Below are 16,854 nucleotides of genomic sequence, written 5' to 3' on the forward strand. Positions count from 1 at the left end.
ATTAACACCAGAAAATGTTCAACACTGAACACACACACACACAGATATGAAGAGCTATGCCAGCATGTCGTAGCAGCTAAATTACATGTTTACGTGGCGGCCATGTAGGGATAGGGCAATGAATTGACATTGAAATTTAGTCGATATCGTGCTCATTTCTCACTCGATTTTAATGAGGTTTACGTTTTATGTCAGTGCTAAAAATGCAGATTTGTTTATTTATTTATTTTTACATGAGCAATGTTATTCCCAGTTCCTTGTCATAATTGTAGGACGCTGTGCGCAACTATATGCTGCACAATGTACCAGCATCCTTTGTTTTTTGTTTTTTTGCCATCCACACACGGAATGCGTTGACGTCTTTGCACCTCCTAGCTTAGCGCGCAGCTCAAAAGGGACACGTGTCTTATGTACCTCCTAGGTTCATATCTGTGTGTGTGTGTGGGGGGGGGGGGGGGGGGAATGAAGTGAGGCTACATTCAAATCTTGCTAGCAGTTGACTACATACTCTGCCTTTACTGATAGCTTACATATAAGAAGCTTAAACATTTAACAACGGAAAAAACTGTTCTGCAATTTAGTTCCATGTACAAACATAAAGTTAAAATACGAAAGATACAGAGAGAAGACACATAATATATCTCCAATACATTGTGTATGTACAAGTGTATCAAACTTACTTAATTATACAAAGTATGTATGAATCTAGTTCATTAAATATATTCAGGACTAGAACATTGGTTAATATTTTCAAATATATACGGCCATAGCTAGATAGCTTACAAATGTTCCCCCTAGGGGCTGTGACAAATATAATTCAGTGTTTCCTAAATTTCATTTAAAATCTTAAGGCACGCTACCAAACAAAGAGTTACAAAGCCTGAAATGTTTATCTCAGCTAAGTTTCTCTACAACCCATCTTCTTGTATAATTAGGACATTTACAAGGCTGAAGCTACATTTTGTTTTTAATTCATTGTTTCTTTAGAAAAGCTGAACAGGGCATAAAACCAGTTTATGTCTTTACGTTCTCTTTTATGATCGTTTTTTATATTTATATTTTTCAATTCAATATACGAGCCATGAATAAAAACGGGTGCATTTTTCTGCCTCTTTCATATTCCACAAGCACAATAGTAATCAAACTACTGTTTTTTGACAAGTGTGGGCGCATATAACTTATTATTGTGTAAAAAATTTATTTTACTTGACTTCAACTTAAAGATGATAATAATAAGTAATATTAAAGTACTTTAGCAGCAGAAATGTGACATCTTATCTATCCTTCAGCATTCAAAGAGTATTTGGAACCATTTGTTGCTGGGTAAGCCTGAGCAGAGATGTGTGCGGTGGTCATCAAAATCAGGCAGCGTGAGATGATGAATTGACATCAGATGACGAGTTGTTGCCACCTGAGAACAAAAACACATCAACAAAATACTCAATCTATGACCAAGAAAAACTGAAAGCCAACCAGTCCATGTTGTAGTTGACTTTTTGAAGTCAGCTGGGAAAGGCTTCAGGCTCCCTGTGGCACTGAACATGTTCAAGCAGTACAGAAAATAGATTGATGGGTTGTACTGTGATAGCTTTAAACTAAATTGGAACAAGAGAGAGCAACAATAACAGCACCCCAAGGACCCATTGAGAAACATGGGTTCAAGTGATGTGGGCAAACTAGAAATAGTGAAATGCTAGAGAGAATAAGGGTTCATCTCATTCCTTTAATTGCACGTTCTCTAGGTCCTCGATCCTTTGTTTACATCCTACCACCTACCACCAGAAATTCCGAAGAGAAGGACGAGGAGGAAAGAGATTACCAAAAGAGCGAGGAGAGAGCTGGTTAAAATTTTTGGGGATATTGAGACGATTGCTCCTCAATGTCGTTATTTGATGGAGATATGTTCCTTGTGCGTTACTTTGAATGCAAGAAACTGAAGAACTATCAAAACGTTTTTCATTTTCTTTAGCCTATATGACCAAATGCATTGCGAAATAGCAGCTAACAAACCTTAGAAACATTATTACGTTCAGCGTAGTTATAATGAGCCAGTGTAATCAAGTCTGTTATCTGTGCTCCAAAAACAGTAGAAAAGACGCTCAGCAAAATATGTATATTCAAACTAAAGTAATCAAGAAATGACACAAACAGGCATTATAACTATTTAATTTGAAGTCCTGCATTGTTTGCAGTCCAGCTAGTACACGCCCGTTTCAACAAGTCATCCAACACAATACGACCATATTGGTCGTTTTACCATGCACGAAAATATGACCAAATAGAGCCTATTACACGACAGGTACGTCACAAGACGAACAAGACGTTGGTATGTTCTGCGCATACTCCTTGATGTCAATTCATTGTCACTTTTGGGAATTTGCTGTCACTTTTAGAAAGGGATATTAATGGTTGGAGTTAGTATTAGGGGTTCAGTGAGGTTGTACATGTTACGTCTTCACATGGGACACTAATGGAAGAGGCTGAGGTTGTAGCATTGTTGAGGTTACAAAACATGTTGTCAGCAATAAACCCATTACTGGCCCGTTAGCTCATGCTCGTCTTCCAACCACATGGCCCGGGTTCGAGTCCCAGTAACTCTCATGATGGTTCAGTTTACTATTTTTTTTTGCTATTTACATGGCCTAGGGGGTCGATAAACTAGAAAACGTAACACTTGGTCGTATTTTGGTGCATGTTAAAACGACCAATATGGTGGTATTGTGTTGGAGCACTGTCTTGCCCGTTTTCATATGTTGCCATAGGGGAGCTACAAGACTTCCGCAGAGGTTACATTAATGTCCCTTAATTTAATCTAGCCGGTGGAAGCTCCTCGATGCTCGGCTCCTGCATCTCATTGTACGTTTAAGACAGTTGAGATGCTCCTTAATATGGCGGCCTGAGAACAACTTCTGGGTCGCTTTGAATGTTTTGAGGAGTGGGGAGCTAGGAACGATGCAATTAAGAGACATGAGATGAACCCTGTGTCTCATGGTTGAGGTGGCTGGGAAGGAAAGTCAATGGAAACCAATGGGTAAGTGGACAAATATAGATGGATGATTGATGGTCCCTTGAAATGTGTGAAATATAACATTTATACAAGTCATAAATGATTCAGAAAGTTTGATGCATATTGTTGTCTTTTTCATGAATGAAATATGATGACATCCACCGCACGCTCCTCATTCAAATTCACTAAAATTGCTTTACACCACCTGCACCTCAACTTAGACCTGCTTCCAGCAGGTGTAAAGTTTAGTCTACTTTCAGCCACCAGATTCTCAGATGCGCAGGTAGCGTGTAAAAGAAAACACCCTTAGTCTGCCAGAATACCCACAATGGTGCAGCGCGGTCTGCCAAATTCCCAAAATGCTAAATGAGGCTTGAATGGATCATAGATATAGATCATAAGGAGTACTGTACATTGCACAATTTTCAAAAGATGCTATATACCTTTTTTTCCAAAGTTCTTAAAAATCTGCCATCCACTTGATGAAGTTCCAGAACTCGTGATCTAAAAGAATGAGCAGAACCACACATCAATACATGACTGGCAAAAGGATATGTGAGTTGCTACCAATTTTTTTTTACAAACTGTGTTATTACCCTCGTCCCACTTCCAGAAGAAGCTTGAGACAGCCTGAGAAATGGCCTTATGATTTCAGTTTGCACCTGAAAATGTTAGTGTACAAAAATTAGCTACAGTGTATATGCAGGTAGGTAGTTGAGTTTAGCAGGAATTTTTTTTACTTTACTTTTTTAAAATACTGCCATTAAGTATTACCAATAGTTCAGTGAAGATTAACTGCACAAAGCTATCTTTAAAAAAACAGCAAAATTGTGGGACTGATAAGATATGATCTTTGCACAAATGCTAAAAAAAATAAAAATAAAATACAAATTACTAGCGATTTTGTTTTTGTCACTGTGACTGCGTTTTAACTGCATAATTAGAGCACAAACAGTCATCGATTCAGTCATTTAAAATACAATGTGGATTCTGATCACTTTCCTCAGACCAAGCACATACAAAAATAGCACTTGGCAATCATGTTATGGGATTATCTGGAAGTTGATTCAGGCGGTGTCTAGTCACACAACATACTTTAAGTGCTGTACATATATCAATTCAGAATTTTTTTTTTCATTTTGGCATTAAGGCACATACCTTTTTGACCAAGAGCGTTCCAAAAACCAATACAAAGAAACCCTGTGCAACGACAGAGACAAAGGCAAAAGATTTATAAAATTAAAATGAGAGTTTCACATGTTAGATGAGTTTGGTACCCCATAAAACATTCTCCAGCTCATGTGTGTATATTGACTCATGGTTTCAGGCAATTCTGAATTACCAACTTTGAACGGGCACTATAGTGGTATTTATTTATTTTTATTTTTTTTAACTCTTGGATTGTTTTGCACAATATGATTAATGCAATTCAAAATTATAAAGAGGTTTATTTGGATTGCCAGGGTGACGCCTTACATGCATACAGTAAAAAACTGAACACTGACTGCTCTATATTGATGTCTAGTGCAAGTCCGGCGTAAAGCGCGGCCTAACTGTGTGCATGGGCGGGATTTTCTTTATTCTGGAATTTTTGCAGACACGCACAGTTAGAAACCGAGGGTGTGTGTGAAGACAGCCGATTGTCATAATGGGCTTTAAATTGGGCAAGCGAGAGGTGCACGGTCTTTGACATGGTGGAAGCTGAAAATGATTTGCTAGAGTCAATGCAGAACATCAAAGCGCACAATGTATGTTGGCCCAGGTGATCATAGTTTACTGCTGTTAACTTGTCACGGCGCTCAGCAATGCCCAACTGATTACCAATATCAGAATGGTGTATAGAGGACTTTTATTATAATGGCATAGTACTTCATTTATATAGCGCTTTTCCACCTTACAAGGCCATCAAAGTGCTTTACCTTTTGACTACTCATCTACCTACTGATGAAGCAGCATCAGGAGCAACTGGGGGTTCAATATCTTGTTTGAGGCTACTTCGATGCGCTCACAATGGCCTGGGATCGAACTGACAACCTCAGTGTTGCGAAACGACTCTACCACTGAGCCACGCTGCCCCAAGGTGAAAATCTTGGTGACCCTGAAGGGGCTCAGAGCAGAGACTCTTTTCTATATTGAGAGGAGCCACTTCTGGCTGCAGCATTTTGGATTACGATGCCTCCTTTTCCAGCAGGAGGAGGCCCCAGGCACAAACCAGGAAATGCTGAAGAGACTATTATCTCCTGGCTGGCCTGGGAATGCCTCAGGGTCTCCTTGTAAGAACTGGAGAGAGAGAAGTCTGGGCTACAGAAGTTACTGCCCCTGCGACTCGACCCCAGGTGAGTGGAAAACAATTGATGGATGAGTAGATAGATGTTTTATGGCAGGCCATTAAAGGTCACACTCCTCAGCCTAGGGATCACACTCCTCAGCCTCCTGGGTAAGGTCTATTCAGGGGTGCTGGAGAGGAGGGTCCGTCGGGAAGTCGAATCTTGGATTCAAGAGGAGCAGCGTGGTTTTCGTCCCGGCCGTGGAACAGTGGACCAGCTCTACACCCTCAGCAGGGTCCTCGAGGGTGCGTGGGAGTTCGCCCAACCAGTCCACATGTGCTTTGTGGACTTGGAGAAGGCGTTTGACCATGTCCCTCGGGGAGTCCTGTGGGGGGTGCTTCGGGAGTATGGGGTATCCTGATACGGGCTATTCGGATGCCTCCTGGACGCTTCCCTGGGGAGGTGTTCCGGGCATGTCCTACCGGCGGGAAGCCCCGGGGACGACCCAGGACACGCTGGAGAGACTAGGTCTCTCGGCTGGCCTGGGAACGCCTTGGGATCCCGTCGGAGGAGCTGGGTGAAGTGGCTGGGGAGAGGGAAGTCTGGGCTTCCCTGCTAAAGCTGCTGCCCCCGCGACCCGACCCAGGATAAGCGGAATTGAAGACGGACGGACGGACGGGCCATTAAAGGTATTAGAGTGGATTTTTACTACAAATTAAGTTGTCTGATTCACTTAAAAATCGCTTTATCAACCGGTAACGGACATGTAATCATGGTTAGCAAAAAATTTATTTAAAAATCCAACTTTGGACGTGGCGGGGAATTTTAGATTCTAGCCAATCAATAACGAAGCTGTTTCGTTATTGATTGGGGGTTTATGCATGCGCAGTATCAAGAAAACCCAGTACCGTTGGGCTACTCGTTCGACGCAGAATCCCCTCTAATACCTTTAAAATATGTGTTTGTAAAACGGATAATGTTGGGGACCGCTGTGTTTAGTCTTTTCAAACTAAGATGTTATTTTTGCAAAAACTGTGACAGAGCAGTGTAGGTGAACTAACTAATGAAAAGTGGACCCAGTGAGACACACACCAGATTTTACATGTAGGCATTTACAGTCTTACTGGATGGGTGTAAATACAGAAATTCACGAATGCAAAGGATAAAAATCTTAGACAAAAAATTTAAACAAAGTGAGGTTAAACATTGCAACAATTTAACTGTTGCATGGGCTTATTCAAATGCATTTGGTCTTCTTAATATTTCTACTAATACTAATACAAAACTTTGCCGTAATCTGGATGCATGAGAATTAAAAGAGAAATCAGAGGTAGGCATTTAAAAAAAAAACGCTGGTCCGTCATTGGACATTTGTCTGGGCAGACTTCCATCATCTTCACTCTGTCATTATTTTAGGCCGAACCAAACTGTAATTATTAGTCCAGCAGTCCGTTGGTTTATTTTAACCATGCTTCTGTTGTCACTCTGTCACCACGATTTTAGGAACGACAGAGGTGGACATCAGTCCATCACTCGTAAGCATAACGGTCGTCCGTCAGCAATGGACTGACGATTACACTGACAAACGAAAAAACCCTTCCGTCAGTGCTTAGTCCATCTTTTTTTTTATAAGATCTCGTCATCTGGCAGAAAAACAGGCGTCCGTCAGTAATGACGGGAATGCCCACCTCTGATTAAAATAAAGTCAAACTGTATCAGAAACTCACCTGCAGAGAATTGAAGAAGGCGAAGGCAATGTGGATTCCGATATTAGTTGGGTTGATTAGGGTTCCCACTCCAAGACTCCAAGTTATTCCAAAAAACGGTGTCAAGACGGCCATGGTCTTGGCAATTGCGCCTAAAGAATTCTCACTGTCTTGTACAATGATTCGCATCGATCGATTCAGCAGCAGTTGAACCAGCAATACAATTAGAATTACAATGTTTATAAAAACAATAAGAAGTGCCGGTATCACAAATGCCAGCAACGCTTTGGACTGAGTCCAATTGAGCCAGCAGATTACATTTTCTTGAATATAAGTATCGGTCGGTGCAGTGACAGCTATAGTAATGCTTGCGATAATCAGTGGCCCCCCATAGCCGACAGAGAATCCAATAGCAAGCATAGCTCCTTTAGACTGGTTTCTAACCATAGGGTTGACTGTGTTATAGAACAGGAACATGGCAAAATTCAACATCCAGAAAAAAAGGGCTAAGTAGAAGAAATGGATGAAAAAGGTAGCAGCAGTGCATGCACCTGGATTCTTTTGATCATTTTCCGAGATACTTGCGCCAATAATGAACCAAATGTTTGCAATCAATAGAGACAGTGCAATGTTAACAATGGTAATGTTGCGCAAGTGTTGGTAAGTGTTCTTTCTAACTCTGTTCCATATAAACGCCTCTATCAAGAGGCACAGAACTAAGGATGCCATGGAAATACCGACGCCAATGAAGGTTATGAAACTCAGAAGATCACTATCTAGAAAAAAAGGTGACATGAGGATTGAAAATGAGGTCAAGTGGTCACACTGACATGTGACTGTTTCATCCTCTCTGACAACAAGTTCACAGCCTTCCTCATCCCATCCTCCAAGACCGTCAAAAAGGGAAAAGTTCCAGAACACACATTGTGGGTTTCCCAGAGTATCATTGACTATGTCAAATGTGAAAGTGACATTGTCGATAATGGTGTCAGACTGAACAAGTACGACTCTCCCATTGATGACCCTGCCCGAAGAGTTGTTGTCATCTCTTGGGGGAAGTACATTATCCAAGGATTCAAAGGTTATCACAGTGAGGTTTGTTGCTCCATCAGCCTCCTGTATTTCTATCTCCACTGTAGAATTAAAGTCCCCGTTGAAATTGTTGATGAATGTAGTTTTGTTCAAGAGAATCAAAGGCGTTTCAATGCCAAAGGATGCATTGACAAGCCTACGTGTTATACCCTCCAGAGCAAACAACAATAATGAACTGACACTCTCATTTCTGGGCGTGACGGTTCTTGAGTTTATAGACTCTGTGACAGCTTCAAGATTAAGAATATTCCATGATTCTATTGCCGAATCTGTGGTAAGGACACCTGTAGTTAAAAGGACATCCTAAAGTAAAAGGGGAAAAAAAGAGAAAGTTACTACTTGTTTAAACATCGTTTGTGTGAGATGACACAAAAAGAACGCACATACCTCCATAGACACCTGACTTAACGTGAAAACAGTTATTGTTACAAAGTTGGCCACATTGTTGAGAATTCTAATGATGGCCTCAATGTTATTAGGCGATTGAGTCACATTGTCACTCAGATCGATAGTGGCATTGCTGAGATCATCTAGGAACTCTGGCAAAGTCATTTCATCCAAAAACTGAAATTTCAGAAGAACAACAGGTGGTTTAATCAATACGTGACTCAAGATTTTCTATACAGAACCGTGAAATAATCCATTTAACTCATTCACTCCCAGTCATTTTCGCTGAAGCAACCCCCTTCGCCTTTACTGGATTTTGACTGATTTTGCAAGGCCCACAGAATATTCTGTTCTATTGCTATAAAAACATGGAACCTAAAATAAAGATTAGAGTCTCTTCTTTCATCAGGAAAAAAAGTATATTTGTATCTGTTTCTCTTCTGTTTTGCAGCAATAAGCATTAAAATGTAGTTAAGCTTCATCATTATTCACAAACCTGTTGGAAACAATGTGAAAAAGAGCTTGTTGCAATATGGCCCTGGCTCATCTCTTATACTCTGCTGCGACCTGCTGGCTATTTTGTAATAACTATCATTGCTTTAAGCAACCTCTTCATGTCAGAAGCCTTCTGTAAGCTCTAGCATACAAAAACATATAAATATGTTTTGTTGAGTGCAGAACAAAGTATTAAAAAACGTATTTATACGTTTTTGGGTTTGAATGAGTTAATGTTGACAGGTTTCCAGTCCTTACACTGTACTAAAATCATCGTAGAAAATTTGTGATTTCACTGCCTTCATGCAAGCCCAGAAATCCCTTTTAAGAACATAGATCTGATTGGTTCTCCTATAACAAGGCAATCAACTCACCTGAGATTGAATGAGTAGTTGCGCAATCCTCTGGATGGTGCAGTTGTCATCTCGATTTTCCCATTCACCACTTGCCCTGCAAATGGCAGTTCTCTCTCCCTCCTCGTCTATTTCACAAGAAGCTCTACCCACTTCATTTAAAAATCCATTTCCAAATTCTGGATCCCCAACACATGTGAATTCACCTGAAAAGACAATTCAGGTTCACCTAGGTGATGGAACATCAAAAGGTTTAACAGTATAGTATAAAATGTGTTGTCATTTCTGGCTCAATACTTACCATCATCGATCAACCGCAATGTTGTGTTGCTTCTGAATTGAGAAAATTCAATCTCTTGACAAGTAATGATTTTTTCTCCGTTATCACAGTCTTCCTGTGTGGTTGTTATCAGTTGCTGGATACTGTTTCCGCTTTCTAAATATGTACAAACAAAACCCAACACTGTGAAAGTTATACAGTAATTATTCACATCAATTTAAGTAAAAAAATAAAATTTAATTCGGAAAACAAATTTTTGTTTTGGTGAGACCTGTAAAAGCACAAGACGAACATCCAAATGCACACGGAAAAGCCTGAACCAAGACTGGAATCCAGAACCTCTTAACTTTGAGACACACATAATGAAATGCAACACCGTGTAAGACATATGTGACAATGTCAAAAATTATAGGGATACTCTCTAAAACGATGGATGTCCTGAATAAGAAATCATTATACACATTATATTGTTCATTATTATTACCATATCTGACCTATTGTGTGGAAATTTGGGGAAACGCATATAAAACAAATACCGATCCTGTTTTGCAAGTGTTGTGTTGCTGTGTCGGTGTGGCTATTAGCGCTGGCGTTAGTGAATTAGACGCTGTTTTTTATCAATGAGTCTCAATTGAATAGAGGTAGGCAATTTTTCCGCCAAATTTATGCAAATTACCTTATTTACGTAAGCAAAAACCACCGGCGCAACGGGGCGCAATTTGGTTGGCTGCGCAGTTAGCACTGAATTTCCCCATCTGCGCGTGCTTAGTGGATTACACGCTCCCAGATTGCTCCATTTATAGCAGTTAGTGGCGCGCAAAAGCTACGCAAACCTTTAGTGGATTTGGCCCTTAGAGTTTTATGCTGAAATATGTTCCTTTTCCTAGATTAGAACCAAAAAATAAAAGAGAACTTCACAAGTGCAAAATATTGTTTTGTATTATATTTTCTGTTTTACCTGAATTTACGACATCTCTAAACACCACTTGGTAGGGCTCCTGGACAAAGCACTGCACTGACACTAGCTGCCCAACCTCACACAAGATTGTGTTTTGGCGGGGCACCACCTGGATTGTGGGCGTTGCCATAAGAACGACTCTTTCATTAGAGTTCTGCCGGAAACTTGAATCCCCATCAAACAGCTGACATTCATAGAGTCCTGAAATGAAATTGTTTTGTGAATCAAAGACTCTACCCCTAACTCTTCCAGCAAGTGTAATGTAATGTAATGTACGAAAAACATTTTGATTTTGTTTGGCATCCATCCATCCATTTTCTTGACCGCTTTTCCTCACAAGGGTCGCGGGGGTGCTGGAGCCTATCCCAGCTGGCTTCGGGCAGTAGGCAGGGTACACCCTGAACTGGTTGCCAGCCAATCACAGGGCACACAGAGACAAACAACCATACTCACAATCACACCTATGGACAATTTGGAGTGTTCGATTAACCTGCCATGCATGTCTTTGGAATGTGGGAGGAAACCGGAGTACCCGGTGAAAACCCACGCAAGCACGGGGAGAACATGCAAACTCCACCCAGGAAGGCCGAAGCCCGGACTCGATCTCACGTCCTCAGCACTGGGAGGCGGACGTGCTAACCAGTCAACCACCGTGCTGCCCGCCCTGTAATTAGCCCAATACTATTAGTATTATTGAGTTAAATCAATGTATTAGATATATTATTTATTCACCATTTGTGTAAATTAATTATTTGCTTCTTATTTTTCTTTTCTTTTTTTTGGTCTTTTGAATTGTTGGGAGTTTTTTCTCTCTTCCATAAAGACTGTATGTGGAAAGTTGCACCAGGAATATATTGTGTTTGTGTGTATATGTGTGAGTGTGTAGAATAGTTAGGATATGTGTATGTGTGTATACTGTATATATTTTTGTGTGCTGTGATGAATTATATTTGCTTTGTTTACGTAGATCTTGGTTTAGCTTGTTTATCAGATTTTTTGGGGGGTTTATTTTTGTGTTTTTTGGTTATGTTTGAGATGTTTGTTTTTGTGTTGTGATGAATTGTATTTCTCTTGTCTTTGGTTAAGTCTTTTTGCTGTGTTTTGTTTTTTAATGAAAAAATGAGAACATTTATTCAAATAGGAATATACAAATGTTTAAATTATGTACAGTAGGTGTCTCTTTTATATTTCTCATTTCATTGGCGCTTGGAAGTATTTGGTAGGAGATGGCTTTGGAAAGTTATGTTTATATTTTTGTTCATTAATATGTACCTTCTTTTCTTCCTTTGTGTTTTTAAAATAATAAAAACTATTTAAAAAAAAAGACAATAAAGACAAAATTATTTTAAATAACATCAGGTGTTTAAATATTGTTGCTTTTTCTTAAATGGTGCCAGCAGATTACAAATATGTATTACTAGACTCATATGTGTACAGTACATTTTACATGTTAATTTTAAAAGTACATAATAGATTTCAAGTGTTTCTTACCTTCATCAGTGCTAAAGAAATTTGTGATCGTAAGCATTTCCACTCCATCAGCTTCTGAAAACCTGCGTCGATCATCTTCATTTATTATAACACCATCTAGTGTCCACATTGATGAAGTGACAGTAAAATCGACTCCCTCTGGTGGTGGGCCACATGTAAGAGTCACAGTCTCTTGGAAAAATATCTCTCTTGGATCAGATGTTAATTCATCATCGCCTTTGATTAAAAAAAAAAAATTGTAAGATTTTTCAAGACAATTCATGGTGAGACGATACGACAAGGTCTTTCATTGTGTTCCGATGAGAACATTAAAGTTACTTACTGTCCAACACCACAGGAAAGACATTTCTCAGGTCATTGAATATTCCCGCTAGAAGTGCTTCAACATCTGGTTCTTGAATTGAAGTATTTGCAGTAATTTCAAAGTCAACAATGGTGCTACCAGACCTATATAAAAACATTTAAAAGCAGATTAAACATTATGTGAGAACTTGATAACAGCAACTTTTAAATAAGTCTAATTTTTCTCATATAGAGGGCTAGGAGTGACCAAAATAATAATAATGAAATAATTGCATGTGTCATGAAAGATTTATTTTCCAATTTAATTATTTAAATATGTAATCTATTTTTTTTCCCCCTCTTAATTTATTACTCTTTAATTATTTCAATATTTATTAGTCGTATAAGCCCGAATAAGCCAAAAAAAGTTGGATGGATGGATCTAATTATTTCATATTGAATTAAGTCACTCCTGTCCTCCTAATGAAATCATTTTATCTGTCATTCTCTTTCATCAGTAGGCGGGCACTGTTCAGGACTAGCTCTGATCTAGTTGTAAATGATAAATTACGTCAATCCTTGCCCCCCATATTTCTCATATCGTCACCCTCTTAAAATTGTCATTAAAAGTCATTTTTTTGCAAAAAAAAAAAATTTTTTTGCCTCTATCATCTCCTCATGATGCAAATGGTTCAATTTGTGTTTCTTGAAAAATCTGGAATAATGACTTAGGCGATTATTTTAAGATATTAGAAAGTGTTTACAATTTTAAGATATCAGATGTGTTTGTTGGCTTGGGTGCAGAGACTGATCATTTTTGATACATAAAGTAAAAAAAAAAAAGTTGTGGTGCGCGATAATGCATATTTTGGTGTCAACCCTATTCCAAGTAAGTGCAGGTCCGGTATCGCCGATACCGACACTTTTGAGAGGGGAGAGGTATCGTGGGAGCGCCTGCTTGAAGCTGAGACACCGCTTGTGTCACAAGTTTTGACACAACGAGGCTGTTTTTGGACTCAGACGCAGAGGAAGAGGTGGAGGGTAAAGCAGCTTTTAATTAACAAAACAAAAGCTCTTCAATGAGAGGGAGAAAATAAAGACTATACAAACATTAACTGAAAGCGCTCCAAAAGGGAGGAAGTTCAAAACTACATTCAAAAACAAAAATCACTCTATGACTAAACAAAACTAAGCTATACAAAATTACAAACAAAGGTTCTCTCACGAGACAAGGCAATAAAGGCAACAAGGCAATTGGGTATCAAGGCTGTGGTCTATGGCAGGCTTCAGTGGCTCAAACGAAAACACTTCGGCACAAGACAGGGAAAACGCAGACTATTTAACACATGAGGGTAATGGGGAACAGGTGGAAACAATCAGGGATCAGGGTTGACACAGACACCACACGAGGAAGGGCAAGTGACCTGAAACGAGAGGAGTCAGACTTTTCACAATAAAACAGGAAATGACAAGACACCCTCACCGCGGTGTGACAGTACCCCTCCCCCTAGGGCCGACTCCTGACGGCCCAGGCTGGTCAGGATGATCCCTAAAAAAGTCTTCAATTAGAGAGTCATCCATGATGAAGCGGGAAGGTATCCACTGTCTTTCCTCGGGCCCATACCCCTCCCAGTCCACCAAGAACTGCCTGCCCCGGCCCCGCTTGCGGACGGCCAGCAATCGCTTGACTTTGTATACGGGCCCCCCATCCACAATCACAGGAGGCGGCGGGGGCGTAGGAGCCGGAACCAGAGAACTCTCCCTGACTGGCTTGACTTGGCTTACGTGGAACGTTGGGTGAACACGCAGAGACCGAGGCAGGCGAAGACGGACCGCGGCCGGGTTGATCACCTTGGAGATGGGGTATGGGCCCACAAACCGAGGCGCCAACTTTTGGCATGGCACCTTTAAATGCAGATGTTTGGCTGACAACCACACTTTGTTCCCTGGCTGGTATACTGGAGCAGGTCTCCTTTTCCGATCCGCTGCTCGCTTGCCTCTATCCCTCTGGCGCTCCAGAACCTGCCGAGCGGCTGCCCAGACGCGATGGCAACGACGGACCAAGGCATGGGCTGAGGGAACAGAGGCCTCAGACTCTAGGTTAGCAAAAAAAGGAGGGTCGTATCCAAAAACGCATTTGAAGGGGGTGAGTCCAGTGGCAGAGGTGGGTAGGGAGTTATGGGCAAACTCAACCCAGACCAGGTGTTTGCTCCACGATGCCGGGTTCTGAGATACAAGGCACTGTAAACCGGTTTCCAGCTGCTGGTTGAGACGTTCCGACTGACCGTTAGCCTCAGGGTGGTACCCTGAGGTTAGGCTGGCTTTGGCGCCTATTAGGCGGCAAAATTCCTTCCAAAAGCATGACACAAACTGGGGCCCCCGATCCGACACAATGTCTCTAGGGAACCCGTAAACTCGAAAAACGTGTTTAATCATGACCTCAGCCGTTTCCTTGGCTGAGGGAAGCTTTGACAAGGCTAAGAATCGGACCATCTTAGAAAATCGGTCGACTACTGTGAGAACGGTGGTCTTTCCTTTGGAGAGAGGAAGTCCCGTGACAAAATCCAGGGAAATTTCTGCCCATGGTCTGGAAGGAATTGGAAGAGGCTGTAGCAGACCCATGCGTGATCTGGTGGATGTCTTGTTTCGAGCACATACCGAGCAGGCCTCGATGTACTCCCGGACCTCCGGCTCCATGGAAGGCCACCAGAAACGCCGGGAGATGGCGTAAATTGTCCGTTGAACTCCCGGATGACAGGATAGAAGCGAGGTGTGACCCCAATGGATCACCTGTGGGCGCAGCTGCTCTGGAACAAAAAGTCTATTCGCCGGGCACCCTTTTGGTGGGGTTGCCTCACCGTTGGCTTGTTTCACTTCCCTCTCGATTTGCCATGTCACGGCTCCAATCACACAGTCCGGCGAAAGGATGGTCTCTGGTTCCTTAGTTACAGGCTCAGGGTAGTAGAGATGGGACAGGGCGTCGGGTTTGACGTTTTGAGACCCCGGCCTGTAAGTGAGAGAGAAGGAAAACCGGTTGAAGAACAGTGCCCATCTGGCCTGGCGTGAGTTGAGTCTCTTGGCTTTGCGTATGTATTCCAGGTTCTTGTGATTGGTCCAGACCACGAATGGATGCTTTGCCCCCTCAAGCCAGTGCCTCCACTCTTCCAGAGCAAGCTTGACGGCCAGAAGCTCTCTGTCCCCAACGTCATAGTTCCGCTCAGCCTTGGATAATCGTCGTGAAAAGAATGCGCAGGGGTGCATCTTTCCATCCTTCTCTGCACGTTGAGACAGGACAGCTCCGATCCCCTCATTGGACGCATCCACTTCCACCATGAATTGCCGCTGTGGATCTGGTACTATGAGGATCGGAGCTGTGACAAATCGTTTGAGTGCTTCAAAAGCGGCTTCAGCCGCCGGTGACCAACTGAACCTCACCAGAGTGGAGGTGAGGGCATGCAGAGGGGCAGCTATTGCGCTGAACCCTCTGAAGAAGCATCTGTAGAAGTTTGCGAACCCGAGGAACTGCTGAACCTTCTTGCGGCTAACAGGAGTGGGCCACTCCGTCACGGCCCTAGTTTTAGCCGGGTCCATCTGAACCCTCCCCGGGGCTATGACAAAACCCAAAAAAGAGACGGTTTCAGCATGAAAGACGCATTTCTCGGCCTTAACATACAGTTTGTGCTCCAGCAGTCTTTGAAGAACCTTGGAAACATGGACCTGATGAGTGGCTAGATCTGTCGAGTATACGAGTATGTCGTCTAAATAAACATATACAAACTGGTCCAGAAAGTCTCTCAACACGTCATTGATCATGGCCTGGAAAACCGCAGGAGCGTTAGTGAGTCCGAAGGGCATGATCAGGTATTCATAATGGCCACTAGGTGTATTGAACCCTGTCTTCCACTCATCCCCCTCTCGGATCCTAATGAGGTGGTAGGCGTTGCGCAAGTCCAATTTAGTAAAGATCGTGGCTTGTTGGAGATTTTCAAAGACGGAGGACATGAGAGGAAGAGGGTAGCGGTTCTTTATCGTAATGTCATTAAGGGGGCTATAGTCTATACATGGCCGTAAGGAACCATCTTTCTTCCCCACAAAAAAGAAACCTGCTCCCGCTGGTGATGAGGAAGGACGAATCAGTCCAACCTTCAGGGAAGTTTCGATGTAATCCCTAAGGGCCGCCTTCTCTGGTCCTGAAACAGAATGTAGGCGTCCCTTGGGAATGGTGGAACCAGGAATCAGTTCTATGGCACAGTCATAGGCACGATGGGGTGGGAGCGACATGGCCTTGGTCTTGCTGAAGATCTCCTGGAGGTGATGGTAGCATGGACGCACGGTGCTCAAATTCGGGTATTCTGCGTCTGTGAAGGATTTGACAGAAATGTGATCCACCGTGGTGAGGTCTACTTCTCGGTTTGGTGAACCAATCCCATGGCTCACACAATTCTTTCCCCATCCCAGAACTTCACCAGTTACCCAGTCTACATGAACCAGGGGTGTCCTAGGACTAGGGTCCGTGAAGGAGACTGAAAAACGTGA

At 42.0% G+C, this 16,854-nt stretch overlaps 1 protein-coding gene across 1 annotated transcript in view; it reads right to left on the reverse strand.

Moving 5' to 3' along the window:
- Positions 1–16,854, reverse strand: part of LOC144039465 (adhesion G-protein coupled receptor F1-like) — a 19,840-nt gene continuing 2,986 nt past the window's right edge. The window contains exons 3-13 of the mRNA XM_077552825.1: positions 12,359–12,483; positions 12,037–12,252; positions 10,546–10,746; positions 9,609–9,743; positions 9,329–9,513; positions 8,460–8,636; positions 7,002–8,375; positions 4,166–4,207; positions 3,604–3,669; positions 3,451–3,511; positions 1–1,411 (exon numbers count right to left, since the gene is read on the reverse strand). Coding sequence (XP_077408951.1) covers positions 1,362–1,411; positions 3,451–3,511; positions 3,604–3,669; positions 4,166–4,207; positions 7,002–8,375; positions 8,460–8,636; positions 9,329–9,513; positions 9,609–9,743; positions 10,546–10,746; positions 12,037–12,145 — 2,400 coding nt within the window. The 5' untranslated portion in view covers positions 12,146–12,252; positions 12,359–12,483 and the 3' untranslated portion in view covers positions 1–1,361. The remainder of the gene's footprint in view (positions 1,412–3,450; positions 3,512–3,603; positions 3,670–4,165; positions 4,208–7,001; positions 8,376–8,459; positions 8,637–9,328; positions 9,514–9,608; positions 9,744–10,545; positions 10,747–12,036; positions 12,253–12,358; positions 12,484–16,854) is intronic.

The sequence above is a fragment of the Vanacampus margaritifer genome, chromosome 19, assembly GCF_051991255.1.
Source record: "Vanacampus margaritifer isolate UIUO_Vmar chromosome 19, RoL_Vmar_1.0, whole genome shotgun sequence".
NCBI classification, from domain to species: Eukaryota; Metazoa; Chordata; class Actinopteri; order Syngnathiformes; family Syngnathidae; genus Vanacampus; species Vanacampus margaritifer.